At 34.8% G+C, this 21,895-nt stretch overlaps 2 protein-coding genes across 5 annotated transcripts in view; one reads left to right on the plus strand and one right to left on the minus strand.

Annotated features, from left to right (window-relative positions):
• Window positions 1–13,228, plus strand: part of LOC139967275 (probable E3 ubiquitin-protein ligase HECTD2) — a 35,019-nt gene extending 21,791 nt beyond the window's left edge. For all 4 annotated transcript variants that reach the window (XM_071970890.1, XM_071970889.1, XM_071970887.1 and 1 more), the window contains exons 12-19: window positions 694–826; window positions 1,310–1,398; window positions 1,951–2,112; window positions 2,923–2,997; window positions 4,396–4,483; window positions 5,683–5,905; window positions 6,406–6,549; window positions 7,404–13,228. In XM_071970890.1, coding sequence (XP_071826991.1) covers window positions 694–826; window positions 1,310–1,398; window positions 1,951–2,112; window positions 2,923–2,997; window positions 4,396–4,483; window positions 5,683–5,905; window positions 6,406–6,549; window positions 7,404–7,524 — 1,035 coding nt within the window. In that variant the 3' untranslated portion in view covers window positions 7,525–13,228. The remainder of the gene's footprint in view (window positions 1–693; window positions 827–1,309; window positions 1,399–1,950; window positions 2,113–2,922; window positions 2,998–4,395; window positions 4,484–5,682; window positions 5,906–6,405; window positions 6,550–7,403) is intronic.
• A 1-nt stretch (window position 13,229) lies between these two features.
• LOC139967276 (3'-5' exoribonuclease 1-like) lies at window positions 13,230–21,275 on the minus strand. The gene is made up of 6 exons (XM_071970891.1): window positions 20,483–21,275; window positions 18,347–18,465; window positions 17,865–18,081; window positions 17,261–17,344; window positions 16,371–16,480; window positions 13,230–15,704 (listed from the first exon to the last, which is right to left on the minus strand). Exons 1-6 carry the CDS (start codon window positions 20,912–20,914, stop codon window positions 15,431–15,433), a joined length of 1,236 nt encoding a protein of 411 aa, XP_071826992.1. The 5' UTR covers window positions 20,915–21,275; the 3' UTR covers window positions 13,230–15,430.
• Window positions 21,276–21,895: the final 620 nt, after the last annotated feature.

Raw genomic sequence — 21,895 nt, forward strand, 5'->3', positions numbered from 1 at the left:
ACTGATGTTTTGTCAATGTGTCAGTATTTTGGCACTGATGTTTTGTAAATGCATAAAGAAACAGATGAACCCACTGATATCTACTCTTTATACCAAAGCATGACCTTAAAGCAGCATATGTTTGACCTGCTAGTTACTTTGACCATGAGTTAGGTCTTTCATTAGATTAACACATATAGACACCTTTCATGATTTTAAGTGAACTAATGATCACTTGTTTGAGGTATAGGCCAATATTGGGATTTGAAATATCGAACCTGGGCCTCCCGATTAATATGCGGACACCCTAACCAACATTGTATTTGCAACATTATTTGGTAGTTACAAATGCTTTTCACACAGTGAATTATTTTGTACAGTATCTAGTCTTTAACTTCTATAATATATTGCTGGAGGAAGTACTTTACTGTTGCATAGTGTGCTGTGACACAGGAAGAAGTATGAGTGTTAAATCCAGTGTACTGTTTAATAAGTGAACTTGACCAAACTTTAGTCCTCTTCCTACTGTTTGTGGTGAATTAAACATATTTTGTTCACATATATAAAACCATCACTGTCCCATACCATGCTAAGTTTCATAAACTCTCTGAGTGTAGCACCCAATCCTGACATCTTTTTGGCACAAATGGACAACTATAATGATTATGAATATTTGGATTCTCAATCATTTGAATGTTTTGAATTTGTTCTCAGATTGCTAATAAAAAACAAGATTTGAAGAAGAAGCTGCGAGTATCATTTGCAGGAGAGCCTGGACTTGATATGGGAGGTCTAACCAAGGAATGGTTTCTACTCCTTTTAAGGAAGATATTCAGAGAGGAATATGGTAATTAAACCATGACCATAGAAAAATTGATTGTTAATAATATTAATATTACTTTAGTGTTAGTTTCTACTTGATCCTCTTGTACTTAATCTCTGGAAGATAATTCAACTAGCTGACAAAATACCTCCACAGTTGAAATGAAACTCTGTGTAAGGTAGATCCACCTAATATTGAGTACAATGTGGAAGTTAAAGGCCATTTGTGTCAACAGAAATCAAACTCTGCTAAACTTGTAGACCCAATAAGTTAAAAGTAATTTAAAGATGATTCTGTCTTTTGTCAGACAGAAAATGAAAATTGCAAGATTTTTAGTGAAGGAGACCTAAGCTGCTGTTTCTGCACATTGGTTTGCACACTTTCCTGTGTTGTTTTTGAAAACTATACTATATATAGCCCAACATTGTGACCATGCAGGTTTTATATGAACCCATTGTTTACTTACTGTACTGTACATCTTACAAGGCTTACCTCTTTCACAAACAGGAATGTTCATCTACAACCGGAAGGCTCACTGCTTTTGGCTCAATCCAGCATGTACTGACTGTGATCAAGAGTATAACCTAGTTGGTGTTGTATCCTTGAAATATACTTAACAGTATGTAATGTAGTCAAATCATGAACAACATTTATTATGTTATACAATCCAGATTGTAGTGTTATCCTTTATACTACAGTATGTACTACACTGTATAATAGAGTCAGTATGCCCTACAACATTAACTTCTATGCACTGCAGTTCAGATTGTAGTGTTATCTAAAGTTATACTATATGTACTAATTTTGAATCGCCTTCTTTGTCAAGTATCATTGATTCTATGTAAATAGGTTTTTATTCCTATTTGTGTTGTTTCTTTAAAAACATGACTCATTTTTAATCTTTTCAAAGTCCTATTTTTTGTCACCATTGTGATTGCACAATCCCTGTCCACACTGATACTTGAGTTTCAAATTTGATGGTGTTGTAAGAAATGATCTGAAATTTATAAATGTGAAGGAAACTAAAAAGCAAACTAGAAAATATGACTGTGTATAAATGTAAATGATATTAAATGTAACTTTTATCATTATCATTTGTATTTGTTCATCTGTCAGTGCTTCACCTTAACGATAACATAAACTTACAGCTAATGGGCTTGGCTGTCTACAATAGTATCATCCTGGATATAAGGTTCCCTCAGATCTGTTACAAAAAGCTTCTTAGCCCAGCAGTTGTTCCTTACCACAACCCTAGGGCTGAAGTTGGTAAATGTGATGTCACCTTAGATGACTTGAGCAGTGTTAACCCAGTAAGAACTTACAGCTTTATATATATCGTTTATTAATTTATAGTCTGTAATGATGTTTTGTTTATGAATCCTTCATGTATGGGATGGCGTGGCATGTGCTTGTGTGTCTTTGGATGTATGAAAGGCTTATAAGCAAGATAACTTATAAAAAAAATCATTGTTTGGAATACTAAGAATTCATCGTATTGAGCACAAGAACCCTGTTTTTATTATAGATGTCAAAGTTCATCCCAGGCCACTTAAGTCAAACTCTAAAGCCTTGTTAGCATAATTACTCTGTAAGTAAAGCTTACATGCTTATTATACAATGGTTAGTCAAATCTGTCGGCATTCTGGTTGTTTGTAACAATATGAAAACAAGCTTCTTGAGTCTACATGAAAAAGTGTATGTTGCTTTATTCATGTCTTAAAAAATAGTGAATATACATGAAACAAGGTTGCTTGGTTGCTTTAGTTCACAGCATGAATTTAATATGTTTACTATGTATATATATGGACAATTCTACTGCCTAACTTTGATAATATCTCTATGCATATTGATATGGTGGTTCTAGTGAGTATGTTACTGTATGAATCATATGCATGTAGACCTTCTAAGGTCTGATAGGAACTGTTAAAGTAATATTTGAGTCACTACGTGTAAGACTCAGTGTAATGTTGAATTGTGTTTGAGGATCTAAACTCATACGTACAATTAATAAGTTATTAATAAAGCAAAAGTTATTCATGTATCCAATTAGAAAGGAATGGTTTAACAGTGTTGGTTGTAGTGATATGCCCACAAACGATGGTTCTGCTTTTACTCTACAGGATTTAGCTCATGGTCTGAGAGAACTATTGGCTTATGAGGGAAATGTTGAAGAGGACTTGTGTACAGACTTTCAGGTAAATTTGAAAGCTTCATGGACTTTATTTAATCTTTGTGCTGGTGCAGGTGTAACAATTTCTGCATAATTTATGGCTTGTTCTGGTGCAGTATTATAATATCATGATGAAAGAAGTGAACTAATATTGAATATCAATTATAACGACTACATGAACAACAAAGATACATAGAGCATAAAATAGCTAGTGTAAACAAACATGCAATAGGGTGAGCACTATGGAAAATGAGAGGAAGAGAGAGCATGTCAATTTTGAAATATGGGTATGTACACAGCAGAACAAGAGATGATTAGAAAGATTAGGAAGCTATTGGCTGGACACCTTTGGTGCTAGAATGACAAGAGTGAATGAAGTGATTTCCTTGAGATAGGTTAGTTTTAGAGCAAAGCAAATAATATTATGATATTGGGTTTAATTCCTTGCTGAAAGTGACCAGAAAAGCAGAAAAATGTGCTTTTGATCATAAGCAGGAACAACTCAGAGACCTAGTGATATATAAGTGTAATTCTACCGAACTGAGACGTTAAACCACTAAATGGTCATCATTGACTTTACTAGAATTCATGCAGCAAATTGCAAGATCAATAGAAGCTGTAGAGACACAACTCGTACTAATGGAAAATACTTTCACAAACCCTGCAGTTACATAATTATGCATGCACAGGAGAGGGTAAATAAAATGCAACTTTGTTTTGTTTAAATGCAGTGTATACATATATTCAACTTGAAAGGATGAGTTCTTTGTAAATATGTTTGCTTGTTTCATATCTGTAAGAAAAGGATTACAAAAAACATGTAATTTAGCTTAAAATCACATGATATATTCAAATATAGTATGCATTACATGTAATTGACTTTCTGAAAAAAGGAGGGATGTAGTGTATTGACATATAAATAATACATTTTACTCTTCAATAGCTGCACCACCACAGTCACAGTACTGTAAATGATTTAGTCAATTAGAGCACTAGATGAATGGACACACACAAGATGGCTGATTAAATTCAGACCAAATCAAATCGTTAACTTGTTTCTTGTGTAACAGTAAGTTGGCCTGACGTTTGAAACCTAGCAGGATCTTCTTCAGAGGCTAAAGGCCTTTTCAGCCTGTTCTGAAGAAGATCCTGCTAGGATCGAAACGTCAGGTCAACTTACTTTTACACATTCTCTTACACAGGCTCTTTAGTGGATAAGCAGTTTGCTAACAGTTTTATTTTATTTGAACAAGAACAAGATTTGCGACAAGGAATCACTAAGCCATTTAGCTTTCTAGTTATAATTGCTACTGTAGTATAACTTATTTCCAATCAGCCATGATACAGAAAGTATACAATGGTGTAATATTTCTAATTTAAATTGATTAATGTAATGAGATCATGTTTTCTTTTCTTATTCTAGATATCTGTTCCAGTTTTTGGAAGCTATCAAACTGTTGAGCTTAAACCTGATGGTGCAAATATACCAGTTACAAATGAGACTAGGAAAGGTAAAATTTGTTTTGTACTTTTCACCTCATTTAACCTGTAGTTGCTTAATTTATACACCATTTGCTTGGCCCAATTATGTCATATTGCCAACTTTAAAATTTGCTTACAGTTAATTTGTCAAAAATGATTTTAGTGATAAATGTAAGATTTACAGGTTTTGATATCTAAGTCTTGTTTTGTCGGGGCCAGATTGTTGTTTCATTGTTACTGTTTAACAAAAGAGTAACCTTGTTAAGAAAAGTTAGCACATCAACACGTTTAGATTTATATGCTTTAGTTTGATATGAGTTAAGGAATTATATACGATACTCTCAACTCACCGGACCACAATCAGGTAAACTACTTTAATGTTGGTACATTATTATGAGACGCTTCGTCTACAACCACAGAATGATCAGGATCTTTCATAGAAATTATGATACTAACCAACAGTTGTACTAACTCTATTTACACCACAACACAACCAGACACCAACCTGTGGCTACAGTATGTCAAAAGTAATAAGCTTAGTTGAAATCCTGACACAAATATTTACAGTAACAATCAAGAAAATAAAAAACAATAATGGTACATGACAGAAAGGGGCTATGCTGACTAGAAGGAACAGCTTAATTCATACAAATTCCTTTCTCAAAGCCTATATGCACTACTCCACCTACAGTAGCATGAAAGTATTGCAGAACATTTAGTTCTACTATGCTGCTTTAATGCTGGCATGATAGACCAAGACACTGTTTTATTATTAACAACAACAACAGGCCACAATGTACAGTACTAGCTTTCCACTGCACTGCCCAGAAACAAATACCAGCCTATTATCTAACTCAACATAGATCCATATCCAGAAATTATGAATAGTGTAAAGCACTGTAACTTGTAAGGTCTACAATACTTTTAACCTAATCTTAAATGTACACACTTCTGTTAACAGTTTGAGATCTCCCTCACTTAAAGTTGTTAAATAGTGAGTTAACATATTTCTGAACAAAGTTAAATTGAGTGCATCTCAAAACCAATCCGTACGGTCAGTGAAGATTTACCTGCATCTTCTTTTAAAAATGAAATTAGCACCTTTAAAACTGGTTTTGTACTAAATAAGATTTTTCATGTGATCTGGGAAGTTATCATTCCTCAATAGTGTAAAATATCATCAAAATGGTTTGATACTTATTTTTGAATTGATCTGTTTTTCTTGCAGAGTATGTAGGCCTGTATGTGAAGTACATCCTGACTAAGTCCATCTATCGTCAGTTTGCTGCCTTCTATCATGGCTTCCATAGTGTGTGTGCTTCAAATGCCCTCATAATGCTGCAGCCCAAAGAAGTAGAGATGTTAGTATGTGGAAGCCCTCACCTTGACCTTGATGCCTTGGAGAAAGTCACCAAGTATGAGGGCTACGCCAAAGAAGATGCAACTGTAAGGTATGTGGTAATAATGTTTAGAACAATCCTGGTGGCTTCCTCAATGCCCCATGTTTTATTCAAATACAGGTTAAAACTGTGGTGAAGATTTTTTGAGTTGATTCTCATTCTTAAAGCTGTCAAACAGTAAAATTTGATGGCCCTTATATCATTAGCTTTATTAGTCAAGTTTCATTTCAAGTATTGGGTTGAAAGGTCCAAAAGTTTGAATTTTGTTTTTGCTTTCAAATGTGTTCATTACTAACATGAAAAGTGTCAGACTACAAAAATGTTGAGGATCGAATCAAACTTGTTATTTGATCCTCATTTTAATATTTGTGTATTTCCCATTAGGCATTTACTGTTCACAGGCACATGTGTGTTTAGATTGTTTGTGTTCTTACTCAGCATATTTAGTTGATCAAGAAAATGATCACAAATTATTTAAACATTCAAGTAAACTCATACTAAAGATTGAGAACTTTCTTTTCTACTTCCTTGAGTTTCTTTTTTCTTTGTAGATACTTCTGGGAAATCTCAAAGAGCTTCCCTCACCAATTGCAAAAGAAGCTGTTACTGTTTGCTACTGGTAGTGATCGTATCCCAATAGGTGGAATGGGAGAAATGAGCTTTAAGATTATTAAAGTGGAGACATCTACTAACATGTGAGTACATGTGCCTTGAGGCAAAGTTTTCTACATATTTTCTATGCTAAGTTTTCATGTTCCTAACAGTTGTTGTCACAGGATCGTGTGATTTATCATCTCCAGGCTTTTTCCTTCATTCCTATTAAACCTTTGAAATTTGTGATTTTTGTATTCTTGCCATAAGTAAAAGGAATGGACACTCAAAAGATTATTATAGGTGCATGTTTGTTTGTACCTATGTGATGCTAAGGATTGTAAACAGCATTTAACTTCATACTTGACATGACAATCCCACTTAGTGAGGATACTTGCAAGTGACGTTTTCTTCTTGTCGCTACAAAATGCAGACAGTAATGAAATGTGATACCTTGTTATCTTTTATCTAGACCTGAGATGTCCATCGCTGCTATGTACACTGTGCTGTGGGTATTGACCGCAGCTGTATGCACTGACTGTACACTAGTGTTTAATTACCGACAGTAGCAAACTGTGTGTGTATTTTCTGGGATCGATGGTGGTGTTTAACACTTTTGTTACGCCTCATTCGAAACTAGGTCAGATTACCGGCATCAGACGTTTCTTTGTGCGCGAGTCTTCGCTCCCATTAAATATTGTCATTTAACATGGCAGCAAGAAATCACAGACCCAGTGGATTTTATGGTTACATGTGAATGTAAATAATTAATTATAATACAGTCAGATTAAACACCACATCCATTAATTGATAGGAATAACATCTGATATAGCAAACCCATTCAGATGAATTTCAGAAGTTGTCATATCTAACTTCTGAGGTTCCAAATTAGGGTTAATAATCTTTTCAGCTTTGTGTTTGGTTCATTTTCTTTGTTGGTTTTTCTTATGTCTTTCAGGCTTCCAATGTCCCATACATGTTTCAATCAACTTATCTTGCCTCCTTATCGAAGTAGACGACAGCTGAAGCAGAAATTAACTGTGGCCATATCTAATGCAGAGGGCTTTGGACTTGAGTGAACTACCTATACGGTAGTCTACTATTTTGTAAGGAATGACCATTCATTATGACCTGACTTATATCTACAATACATCCATTCTGTTGTACGATGTGAGCATGTGTTCTTGTACCTATCAATTCAAACTCCAACTTCCAGCCCTATCCAGTCAGAGCGTGGTGGCCAATTGGCTAAGGCGTCGGACTTGTGATCCAAGGATTGCTGGTTCGATTCCTGCCTAGTTCATTACGTTGTGTCCTTGGGCAAGATGCTCTATCTCACTTGCCTCCCTCCACCCAGGGGTGGGTTTAATGGGTACCTGTGAGGTAACTTGTCATTGGGTGCAGTATATAACTGCTGCCGCCTGGAGGGATTGTCGCTGGGACAGATTATCATTGACCAGAGGTAATATAATATCTGTAAAGCGCTTTGAGACCTATCACTGGTATAAAGTGCTATATAAAAAATAAAAAATATAATAATAATATCAGCCCTATCCAATGATATAATAATAATAAAATCTTGTACACACGGTAACTCAAGAAGTACATCTTTCTTGAACTTTGTATTTAGTTTGTAGATTCAGCTCGGTGAGTGCAAGAGCCCTATCGAAATTGGTGGAGGTCAAAGGTTAAATGAGATCAGCAGGTGTGGCAAAGTCTGAAAACCTTTTAAACATGATAACTACAAATTTAAGCTACAATTAACCTGTGAATTCTCCAATGCAATGATTTTCTTTTGGTGAATATAGTTTGGTGAAATTCAGTTCAGTTTAGTGAAGGGGCTCAATAAGTCTTCAACAAAACAAAGACATTCAGGAATAAACTCTGCTGCAATCTGTTGATAAACACACTCACTTGAAGACTCAGCAGGCCCTTATTGGTTTTTACCCTCTGAGCTTCTAGGGGTCCATTCAAATGGTGGGAAAATTGATCATTTTGATTTATACTAGATGACTTTTGCTTTGGCTAAATTGTGAAAATAATTCACAGTGTATAAACAATGTCACGTAAAGCTCTCATTAATAACAATTATTAAAGTGATGGTTGCAAAGTGGCAGAGCTGATTTTATTAATACATCTATTTGTCTATATGTCAAATAGGAGGACTGTTCTTTCTGGATTTGAAACATTTTGGAATAAAAAGTCTGTACTGTAAAATCCTTGAATGGTTAATGCCCACAAGGGAGTGCTACAAATAAGGACTGGAAATATGTGATATTGTCTGGTTCTCACTTAATTCTTGGACAAAATTTAACTAACTTGCTTTACATTAGTCAGATAGTTATTTGAAATTATAAGGCAAGGAATCACAAAGCCAACTGGTTTTCTGGTTAAGTTTGAAAGGTAAATAACAAACTAAGAAGAAGTCTTCAAATAGTTCTGGCAAAGCAGTCACCGTTAAGAAATGTGACACCTTGTTGGCTCTGTGACAAAGTCACTTGCAGCAGTCTTGATATTTACTTCAACCTATGTACAATCTATGTACCAGTACAAAACTATGAGGAAATGTGTGTAATGAGAAGCGATTTGGAATAATTTGTTCGCTAAAAAGAAACCTTGACTTGATGGTGAGATTTGAAGCAGCAACAACGTTAAGCAATAAAACAGCAGAACTAGTGAGGTGAACAAAGTGTAACAAGATGAAAGATATTTATGCCTGATTGTAGATAAACAAAGTGTAACAATATGAAAGTTGTTTATGCCTGATTGTAGATGAACAAAGTGTTACAAGATTAAAGATGTTTATGCCTGATTGTAGATGAACAAAGTGTAACAATATGAAAGATGTTTATGCCTGATTGTAGATGAACAAAGTGTTACAAGATGAAAGATGTTTATGCCTGATTGTAGATGAACAAAGTGTAACAAGATGAAAGATATTTATGCCTGATTGTAGATAAACAAAGTGTAACAATATGAAAGTTGTTTATGCCTGATTGTAGATGAACAAAGTGTAACAATATGAAAGTTGTTTATGCCTGATTGTAGATGAACAAAGTGTAACAATATGAAAGTTGTTTATGCCTGATTGTAGATGAACAAAGTGTTACAAGATGAAAGATGTTTATGCCTGATTGTAGATGAACAAAGTGTAACAAGATGAACAATATTTATGCCTGATTGTAGATGAACAAAGTGTAACAAGATGAAAGATATTAATGCCTGATTGTAGATGTACAAAGTGTAACAAGATGAAAGAGATTTATGCCTGATTGTAGATGAACAAAGTGTAACAAGATGAAAGATATTAATGCCTGATTGAAGATGAACAAAGTGTAACAAGATGAAAGATATTAATGCCTGATTGTAGATGAACAAAGTGTAACAAGATGAAAGATATTTATGCCTGATTGTAGATAAACAAAGTGTAACAATATGAAAGTTGTTTATGCCTGATTGTAGATGAACAAAGTGTAACAAGATGAAAGATATTAATGCCTGATTGTAGATGTACAAAGTGTAACAAGATGAAAGATATTAATGCCTGATTGTAGATGTACAAAGTGTAACAAGATGAAAGATATTAATGCCTGATTGTAGATGAACAAAGTGTAACAAGATGAAAGATATTAATGCCTGATTGAAGATGTACAAAGTGTAACAAGATGAAAGATATTAATGCCTGATTGTAGATGAACAAAGTGTAACAAGATGAAAGATATTAATGCCTGATTGTAGATGTACAAAGTGTAACAATATGAAAGTTGTTTATGCCTGATTGTAGATGTACAAAGTGTAACAAGATGAAAGATATTAATGCCTGATTGTAGATGTACAAAGTGTAACAAGATGAACAATATTTATGCCTGATTGTAGATGAACAAAGTGTAACAAGATGAAAGATATTAATGCCTGATTGTAGATGTACAAAGTGTAACAAGATGAAAGATATTAATGCCTGATTGTAGATGTACAAAGTGTAACAATATGAAAGTTGTTTATGCCTGATTGTAGATGAACAAAGTGTAACAAGATGAAAGATATTTATCCCTGATTGTAGATGAACAAAGTGTTACAAGATGAAAGATATTTATGCCTGATTGTAGGTGGATCTGTAGCTGCTTTTTCACTCTAATTATTTATGTCAATTTGGCTGTTTCTGTCTGTCCACATCAAGCATAATTTTGACCACAGCAAGCCAGATGTAAGCATTCATATATTACATCATTCTGCAATTTTATTTGTTTTATACTCACAAGTTTATGTGGGAAACCTTAACATGTGTCATTTCAAACTATGCAAACTGTACATTTAAAGAGTGGATTGATTAATAAGGGATTCTCAGTGTTTGGCTGTTTTAAAGGTCAAATGCCCACGTTTTGGTAATACCTCCCTCCTGAACAAGTATATTGTCCAATATAGAAATGCAAGGCCAAAGTATTTCAAAGTAACTGGAGGTCTTGTTATTAATGATTTTATGGTTTGAATGTAAACTACATGCTGTTAAATTATTCATTGATCTGGGTTGTCATTACCTGTACGCCAGTAAGTGTGAATGAGTTTTATGTTTGTAGTTGACGTTTAAGCAGTAATTTAATGCACGAAAGGTCAAACAGTTGAAATTTCAATTATTCAGAGCAATTAAACAAGTACCATGTTAGACTCTAGGAACACTTGTAATGATCTGGGGACAGTAACTTAAATTTATAGTATGTGAATGTTTGGGGATGTCTTGCACATGTATGGATTTCTTTATGGGTCTTATTCCAGCAATAGTAAGAATGGCCATTCCTAAATAACAATGGGAATGTTTTACTGAAGTTACATAATAGGGAACCACAAAGGGATTGATGTTACCTGTCACCATTGTTTTACTTTTTGTTTATGAGAATAGACTTGTGTTTTTACAAAAGAAAGTTGTTATGCTAACCATCTATAGGATGTACTATGAAAGATCATCTTTGGTCTAATCTGACCACACATTGATCAGATGACACCAGTTCTGTATATTACATTTAGTGATGACTTGATCAACTAGCTACAAATAGTCTCTCCAAAAATGAGTTTTGTATTAGCAAAGTAATATTTGATGCATAAACCTGGGTTGTATTCTGTGAATGCAACATGTGGTTAACGCCGGTGCCTTCCAATCGTAAGGTCCCCGGTTCGAGTCACTCCAAGATTAATGTATGTCGTCATGTTACAGAGTTGTTGACAATTCATAATCATGGACGTTAAATATGAATCTAAGAGACTGACTTTGGTCAGCTTGCGGCTTTGATAAGCCAATGATGGCTTCTTCGCGAGTTCCTGCTTGCAGGAGGATCTAAAACACATACATGTCTATGCCTAACTAACCATGATGGTATGAAGATAGCAGAGGATAGATGGTTACTACTATACTATACCTGTATACATACATGGATAATCTGTTTATAGTGACCATGATCTTGGATTCTACTACTGTTTCCTATTTGTTATTCAACATCCATTGTTTTTTTCTTACTAATTACATTTCATGACTAACCAGGGGATGAAGGAAGCTGTGCCGTCATGACTGCACTTTGTTAAGTTTATGTTAATGTGGGCAAAAAGTACTTTAATTTGTGGCATTAAGATTATCCATGTAATAACACTACATAGGAGAAGAACAGAAACATAGGTACATGAGTGTTTCTTGTTGTCAACACCATGTCTTTCCATGTAACATTTTACTCTGCTTTTACTAGAAAGAATGTGATGAAATATTCTAGTTGGTATAGGTGAAACATGAATCAATTTATTTCAAGATATTAATTCAGATGTGCAACTGCAGCAAATGTTTCCACAAAACCTGAAATGAAGATGAAATTTTGACTTTTAATCAAGAAAGGCCAGTTTATTTAGTTATAAATGCTTTGAACCTCTAAGTTGCAAATCATTAAGGATGTCTACTTATTTAATTACATTAACTAGGACATTTGTATCACTTATTGGAGTTAAAAGATTAATAAATTGAACTTTGTTAAGAATATGCTTATTTCAGAAAAAAAGAGTGTTAACAGAAACATGTCTAAGTTCTCACAAAAAGTTGGAACTCTCTGCAAACTGAAAAATAGTATAATAGCAGCATTGAATATGATTTGTCAAAGAGATGATCAATAACAGTCATTCCAACCAATCATTGTGCTTAGTTTAATAAAAATTATCAATGCTCATTTAAAGTATATTACAGGAAGTGATATTTCTTACTTAAGTAATGAACGTTTAACATTGTGCGCAATTGCATTACCTTCTTTCTGAGCATTTAAAGCTGCCATTGAGATTGTGAGATTGAACATCTTTTATGTTGTGGTGGTTAGATCATATTGGGATAATTTACTCCATCTATGGATATCAACAGGTTACAATATACTAGCCTCTGAAGAAGATCCTGCTAGGATTGAAACATCAGGCCAACTTACTTTTACACATTCTCTTACACAGGCTCTCTAGTGGATAAGCAGTTTGCTAACCGTTTTATATTATTTTGAATATACTAGAGTAGTAGAGTTATACACAAGATCTTAAATATTTATAACCACTAAGATATTAGAATCTCCAGATATATCTACAACTTCTTAATAATCAATCTTTAATATCTCACTGTCAAGTTAAAAGGTCTATACTATGTAGTAGTGCTTGTAAATAGATTTCTTCATCTTCCTGGTGTACGTGTATACACACAACTGTTAATAAAGTACATAGTGTACGTGTATACACACAAACTGAGTAACTGTAAATAAAGTACAATTTGACTTCAAACTATTGCTTTGTGCTTTTTATTCTGATGTATGGTTATGAAGTATAAATTGAAAGGCTTTTAAGTTGAGTTATGACATATTTTAAAGAGATGTTAAGTAGATAAAAACCAATTCCTCATAAACAAAAAATTACAAGGGAATTGGCAACAACATGGTGAGCTGAATTTATCAACAGAAGAAACTTCACACCTAAAGATAGCTCATCAGGTTTCATATACTAATATTTGAGTTTTGATCAATGCTGATTGCATCCACCAGCTAAGATTACAGTTCATTCCAGATTAACTTTGTATTGAGTATCATTTTCAAGCTCTTTCACTGCAGACGTTATCAAATGATCATTGACCTCCACAAAGAAAACCTTGAAGTGATGTATTTAAACTCCACAAAAAATAAAACTTCATGCAAGCTGAATAGCATTGTGGTATTCAAACCTATTGCTCAAATGACCTCTGACATCAATAACAGTTTGTTTACTAAGCTGGACCTACATAATTGGTATGAAGTTTGTCCAAGAACTGTGTCTCTAGTGACATTTGAGCTAATAATGAAACTACATACTACATTAAAAGTTCAAGCTAGATGTACTTTTTGAGATATCATGGTTTCACACAGACAAAACTAGAACATTACACACCATCACCATATCACTTAGATTCTTTTTGCATTTGATGAAAACTAGAATTTGTTTTATATATTTGTCTTCATGGTGAATGTTAATCTATCTGTCAACAGAATACGCCTTTAAAGGGTGTGAAGACTCGCTCTCAAAGAAACGTCTCATGCCGGTAATCTGACCTAGTTTCGAATGAGGTGTAACAGAAGTGTTAGACACCACCATCGATCCCAGAAAATGTTTTAATTTTCGATGTGTAATTTTATTGCTCATTGATTGAATAAAGAATCAATCTATCCATCCATCCATCCATCCATCCATCCATCCATCCATCCATCCATCCATCCATCCATCCATCCATCCATCCATCCATCCATCTATCTATACACACACAGGTTGCTACCGTCAGTAAGTAGACACTAGTGTACAGTCAATATATACAGCTAAGGGCAATACCCACAATACAGTGTACATAGCAGCGATGGACATCTCAGGTCTAAATAAAAGATAACAAGGTATCCCGTTTCATTACTGTCTGCATTTTGTAGCAACAAGAAGAAAACGTCATTTGCAAGCAACGGAAAGTTAACCGTTTGGGGTGAGTCTTTAATGCCTTTAAGCAAACAGAATCAATGGGTGCAGAGAGCTATTGTAGTTGATAAAACTCAACTTACCAAAGAAAATATGGTTTAAAACCCTTCAACAGTAATTATGAACAACTGGTCAATATGGGGGCAAAAAGATTGTGCAGCTGTATACAATGATCTTTGATACCTTAAACATTTAAAAGAATGTTGCATCAACAGTATCATCAAATTAACGAAAGTTGCATAAAGAAGCATTCTGTGAACTATGGAGAGGTAGGCAACCGTAAAGTTGAATTTTATTACAATTTTGATCTTGGTTTCATCTTCTTTTATTTGTATCCAAAGGATATTTATACAGTAATTAGCATTTGTGAAATGGCATTTAGCTTAGATTAAGAATCTTAAATCATAAAAAATTTCCTCAAAGTATTGGAAACATCTACGCATCTTAAAAGTGAGTACTGTATCTTGAAAACCAAGTTAGAAAGATCAATGTCTTGCTATAGCTAAGTTAATAGCTGTTTGTTCATTGGTCCTCCTTACAAAAGATTTCAGTTTGAAGTAGAACCTAACTAATGCATCTATTATTGGTACAATGTATTTCAAACTCATGAGGAACATGCTTACTTTGCTTTCATATACGTTTCTACCAAATTATCAATTAAGACATCCATCAAAACAAGGTTGGAAACAGTAATATATCATCTTTCAAGTTAAAGTTAAGCAGAGCGGAAGTCAACAAAACCATTTATAAAGTGAAATCTGAAGAGTAAAAAGTAAAAGTCAGCAGAGGTTCATAGAATTTAATTTAAAATGTCTGTTTCCTGGGGATTTGCTCTCATGACTCTGATATGAACTTTTCTCCTTTCAGTCTCACATTTTGCTTCTCTCCCTCCAAGGCATCATTGAGAGTCTGCAGTCCAGCAATCTGCTCATGACAAATCAAAGCATAATGCTGCTGCAGATAATCTGAATTGTCAGTTCCAGTGTTGTCCTTCTCTTATGTCAAGGCATCATTGATGACCAAGTTACAGCCATCCTCCATGAGCTTCACAGCTATTCTAGCGATGTTCTTTGCATCATCGATACCTCTGTGAGGTTGGCCTTCAAACTCCATGCCCAGGTTTCTCAACATGAGTTCTAACTTGACTCTGCTGGTTTTATAAAAGCTACTAAATGTTTTGCTAAGGTTGATCCAGTTTTTGGCATAAGATGGAAATTTGAGTTTACTTAGTTTACATTGCACCCTCAGAAACAAGTTCATATCCCAAGGTCTGAAAAAAACAGAAATAAATTTAATGGGGCATTATTGTTTGCATGATTTCATGGTGCAATTTTGGTGAATGCAAGTAACAGATCATATGCTTAGATACCTGCTCTTTGGATGGTAAATTCAACACAAAATGTCCTGTTAAGTATTGAATATGTATATCCTCACCTAAATCAACAAAGGGACCTATATACTATGTATGATGCATGTTATTTGATTTTTATTTAACTTTGAAGCAATGTTGACCAGAAGTAATTTTTCAAACTCTACAAAACCATCTAGCTTTTTGTACTAAATGTGGGGTTTCCACACGACAAGGACGATGTCTGCCAACTTTGAATTAATTGCACATTATAAGCTTTTAAACTTGGACTTAATTGACCATTCAACTCTATTCAAAGCAATAAGCCTTCATATCTCAGAACAGACCATTTGGATATCAAATCTGATGATATGCTTTTCTTCTTAATGTCAACAAGGTTGAAACAAACACACCAGCATAAATGCATAGGTTCTGTGTCCTTCAACAAGTAAGCAAAATGTTAAATGTAATGATACTTTATTGATCAAATGTTCTCAGAGATATAAGAAAAAACATCTTATTGATTTTATACACTTAGGTAAAACAAAAATTATCTTTGTCAAATAGAAGACAAATATTTCAACTCACCCATCAGTAACAATGGCAAACTTGTATTTGGACCCGAGTTCTTTATGTTTCATCCACCGGTTGACCGTCTCTAATACAACAGGAAATGTGTCTGCATAGTCCACTTGAACCTAACAGGAGATTATAACACACTAGTACTACCTGCATCAATCATATGTGTAGTGCAAATGTGTCTGCATAGTCCACTTGAACCTAACAGGAGATCATAACACACTAGTACTACCTGCATCAATCATATGTGTAGTGGAAATGTGTCTGCATAGTCCACTTGAACCTAGCGGGAGATTATAACACACTAGTACTACCTGCATCAATCATATGTGTAGTGCAAATGTGTCTGCACTCTGCATAGTCCACTTGAACCTAACAGGAGATCATAACACACTAGTACTACCTGCATCAATCATATGTGTAGTGGAAATGTGTCTGCATAGTCCACTTGAACCTAGCGGGAGATTATAACACACTAGTACTACCTGCATCAATCATATGTGTAGTGGAAATGTGTCTGCATAGTCCACTTGAACCTAGCGGGAGATTATAACACACTAGTACTACCTGCATCAATCATATGTGTAGTGGAAATGTGTCTGCATAGTCCACTTGAACCTAACAGGAGATTATAACACACTAGTACTACCTGCATTAATCATATGTGTAGTGGAAATGTGTCTGCATAGTCCACTTGAACCTAGCAGGAGATTATAACACACCAGTACTACCTGCATCAATCATGTGTAGTGATCTCTCTAAATTAAACAAACTGTATAATTCTTTCACATGCTAACTTTGAGTTGAATATGCAACCATATCAAAAACCATAAACATAGGATAACATAGGATAGGCTAGCTTTAACAACCAAACTGGCTTACCAAACCAATACACTCACCTGTGTTATGTTTGTGAGACTTGTACAAAATTCTGACAGCTTTGGGTTGAGTAATGGTTTACAGAATAACATCAAGGTATCCTCCTGAGGAAATAAAAATAATAAACCTAAATAAACTTTAATTAACTTTGTACAACATCAAAGAAGTGTAATGTTCTAAAAAATAAAGTTCGAAAGCGAACGAACCAATGCATCAAACAAACAGTTCAGAATAAACACAAAACAAAAACTTTTTGAATGTGTAGATTACAAATATGCAATCACAAAACTAATACCGGCACTCCCCAAAATAAATCTTGTGATCGAACATCAACAATTAGGTCACTATTAGTTAACTGGCATTAATTGTCCTGCATACTAAATGTCTAATTTTATGGTACATCATTATTCTGGATAATATTATCCTGTCTTTGTGATTAATAACTGCATGTGTTTGATCATTCTTTGAGCTTGCTTTCTCAAATAACACTACCATCTGTAAGAGTTATTAAGATCCTCTGAATTTCATCTGAAAATCAAACTAACATCATGCAAGCAAATTTATGAATGCATCTTTTGAGCTACAGTAAACTTTAAAGTTGTGAGGGGTTCCATTTATTCTTACCACCAGTCTTGTTTTTGTATTAACTAGAACAATGGGAAATTCAATGATCTCGTGAAGGTAATCAGCTGGGTTTTGACGTTCACAGGTTGCTTCAAAGTCGATGACACAGAGATAATCAAAACTTTGTGCAGTTTGGTGAGAATCCAGTCCTGCTTTACCCAGAGAAGATTCCATATAGTAGAGCTTCAGCCTTTTCTTGAGAATGTCAGGGTATCCACTGTAGAAAAGAAAAAGGTTACCTTTAAATAGCTTATTCAGTTTAACTAGTTCTGAGGCTGCAACTTTGAACTCATCTAATATTTCACTCATCTCCATAAATTTCAATGGCACATTTCTACAATCAATCTGTTGAAGAACAAACTGAGCTACTAGTCTACCAAACTTATGTTGCTATTATAGTCTATAAATGTCCTGTTCAAGTGACTTTCATAGCTGAAAACAAAATAATTGCTACATACTGTACAGTAATACAATATACCAACCTGGAATCAAGATTAAATTGCTTCAAAGTTGATATCAATTGCTGGTGGGTCATCCTGTTTATCTCTCCATTTTGTGAGGAAATGCTTTTGTAAACTGGATGGTTAAAATCCTTAGTTTCCTACAAAAAAAAACATTGATTAAATGAAATAACATACTTTTCTAGATTTAAACTTGCACTATGTGTTTGAACAAAGAATACATTGGCACATCGTCAGGCTTTGTTTTTCATTATTTTGAAATTAAAACCTGGCATTGTTCCTGTTTTTCAATGCACCAAGTAATGACCCTACAGGTGCAGATAATACCTGTGAAGATTAACAAAAGCTGTACAATTCATAAAGCTCTTTTGAAAAAATGCACTCATATAGTTAGGCCATGCCTACTGTATAAACACAGTAGGGTATGGATATTAAGCACAAGTTTACAATACCTCAATCTGCTAATAGGCCATTATGGGTCATTCCATATCAAATCACCTAATTTCACAAGACAATGTTTTTATAGCCCACGGAATGACCCACATACTGTTTATTCATGTAGTGCGTGGATACGATGTGTAGACTACATATTTACTTGTTGTGTTGTCTGGTATCAACGATGAGTTGTTAGTTGTTTCGACCTACTGAATATGCATTACCTAGGCTAATAAACTTTCATTGGTTTGTTCAAACAAGTGGTGCGGTTTTATTGAATGGATATTGTGTACCACCTATTATCGTTTTTTATACTTCAGGTCATTTTTTTTTTTAATATTGGAAAGCATTTAACAGGATTCCTTGCCTGAAGTTTCTTTATTTTCCTTGATTGCTTGGATGGTCTGTTTAAACTATATATGCCAATATTTTGGACATATTTCATGTCTTTGTTTAATCACACAGTGCAACTCAAATACTGTCCTTAATTTAAATCGATCTTCTGTTAGGTTCTCTGAGGTAGTTATCAATTTAAACAGTTTCAACTTAGCCAATTTAAACAACAGTTTAAACGAATAAACAATTACAACAAATTATTGAAAGTCAAGCTGTGTAAAACAGGTGGAAAATTATCTGCATTATTCTAATTCCAATTTCAGCATCCAGTAGTTTAGACACTCACTGCAGTAAATCTCCATATCATTTCATCTATGGAAATAATCACCATTTCCTTTGCCGTTTCATTCCCTACCAACTGCTGTCTTATATTCTCCCTATTAGTTGCCATGCCATTTACTGTTATTGTTTTTCTTTGTTATTCCTTAGTACTCATGCACTGTGTTGGCTCTTCCCATCTATACTATGAGAAATCAACTATTGCTACATTCTCAGGCATGATTCTTACCAGCTTCCATACCTTTTGCATATTATTATTCAATGCTTTTACAGTCAATTGCCAGTTGCTCATCATTCATTTTAGTATGACCCTATACTGTAGTATAAAGGCCCGGTCACACTACAGCGATATTTTATCGGAATACGGTCTGATTTTTCCGATTTTAGGCCGAAGAGTGAGGTTTGTGGTAGTGAATGTAATGAATGCAGTGGAATATTCGAATGTACCTACTCCAAATCTGAGGGGTTCTGGAACTGCATTCTGAAGTGACGTCACATCGAAAAACGATAAAAATCGGAAGAGAAATCGGATAGCTATCCGATAAAAGGAAACAGAGTCAATATTATAAGTTAGGAGAGGGCTATTCCACTTCAGAATGGCTCAACAGATAGCAAATCAGGTCATTTATCACTGTGGCTAGAAGACCTGAATGAAAAACAGGCTGTTTCGATTCCTCTGGGAAAATCGGATACATGTAGTATTCCGATTAAAAATCGGTATAGTGTGACCGGGCCTTTATACTGCAGAGGCGACATGTTAAACCCTAACATGTTTCTTTTTATATGGCTATTTGGTCTTGCTGAATTTGGCCCAATTCTCCCTATTTCTTTCCAAATATTTTCCAATGCGGGATGGAAAATTGTAAATCTCCTATGTACAGTAAGTCAAAGGTTTGCAGGTCTCTACTGAAGCAAGCTATCACAAGCTCAAGCTACAGAAATCATGCTTTCATACACTGAATACCCACGAGGTTCAATCTAGGCCTACCCTTACATTCAAAATTATCAAATCATTTAAGAATACCAAAACTTCCATGCTTCACTTACCCGAATCACCTTTGACTTTTTAGGAGATTGCTTCTTGTTCGAAGGATTGTTGAAAACATCTTTACATTCCTCAGGAGAATGTCGCTTCAATGCTTTGGTGGAGCTTGCTGATTTTGTGGGCTGCTCATTTTCTGTTATAGGTTCTGACTTACAGGTTTTCATGGCTTGAGTAATAGCGCTAGATGCCATCTTCTTCTTATGCCTAACGCTACGTTGCTTTCGAATTTTACGTGATGGGCGACCATTAACTGTAACGTTATGCCAAACTTTAGAAACCTCAGACTTTGATTTGAATTTCTTTAAAGTCAGACAATACAGTACAATAATCACGAATAAACCACAAATAACTGATGTCACAATAAATGAAAGAGAAAACTGCATCAACATCTTGCTGTTCGCAAATTCACGGGCAATCGTTGTTGAGGCAGTCATCCCAAATTCTCAGATAGTTGAGCATGACAGAACCTATGGACAGAACACACTTTCTTGCAGTTTGGGCCTTGAAATGCATGTGTTTGCGTAGTTCCGCGAAGACTGCATCACAAGCCCAGGTCCATTGCATACGCCGGTGTCTCTATCACTAAACTATTTTAGTTCAGTATGTCAAGCTGATTTACGCTTTCTCGCGATTTAATAATATCATTAAACTAATTATATCGTTAACTGATTCCAGTGATATCATGAAAAGGAGTTTATATATCGTTCAATCAATTAAAGGGAGTGAAGACTCGCGCACAAAGAAACGTCTGATGCCGGTAATCTGACCTAGTTTCGAAAGAGGTGTAACAGAAGTGTTAGTCATCACCATCGATTCCAGAAAATACACACACAGCTTGCTACCGTTGGAAGAAGTGTAAATATGTTGGAAGCTTGCTGGGGACCGAAGAATTGGTATAACCAACGGTGCTTTCAACACACTGTCAAGTATTTTCAAAAGCCAAAACATAAGCCGAAACATTAAGCTTAGGATTTTCGAGGCTTTATTAAAGAGTATTTTTTTGTACAATTGCGAACTGTGGGGCACAACCAAGGATCTTGATCGCAAAATTGACACTTTTCAAAGGAGACTACTTCGTAATATTCTCAACATTAGATGGACCGATATCAATTGGTTATCAAACGATGAGCTCTACAATGAAACCAACCAAACACCTTGGTCATCCATAGTCGCACATAGAAGATTGAGATTTTTCGGTCATGTAGCAAGACTCCAGGAGGACGCTCCAGCAAAGGTTGCTTTAAGAGAAGCATTAATGCTTCCCAATTGGGACATACTGCTAAACCAGTAGGAATGTCCATGACTACCTTGCTTGGAAAAATAAAGTCGCAATTTAAGGACGTAATTAACATTAACAATTTCGAGGAAGCAATAAACCTTGCACAAGATCGTGATACGTGGCGGAGGTTAATCAC

The sequence above is a fragment of the Apostichopus japonicus genome, chromosome 5, assembly GCF_037975245.1.
Source record: "Apostichopus japonicus isolate 1M-3 chromosome 5, ASM3797524v1, whole genome shotgun sequence".
Lineage (NCBI taxonomy): Eukaryota > Metazoa > Echinodermata > Holothuroidea > Aspidochirotida > Stichopodidae > Apostichopus > Apostichopus japonicus.

Bases quoted from the DNA above. Each gene is read 5' to 3' on its own strand.
- LOC139967276 (XM_071970891.1), bottom strand. From the start codon at position 20,914: ATGACTGCCTCAACAACGATTGCCCGTGAATTTGCGAACAGCAAGATG. The intron at 17,345-17,864 runs GTAAGAATAAAT...TTATTTCCTCAG, and splicing joins ATACAAAAACAAGACTGGTG to GAGGATACCTTGATGTTATT. The intron at 15,705-16,370 runs GTGAGTTGAAAT...TGTTTTTTTCAG, and splicing joins TTTGCCATTGTTACTGATGG to ACCTTGGGATATGAACTTGT.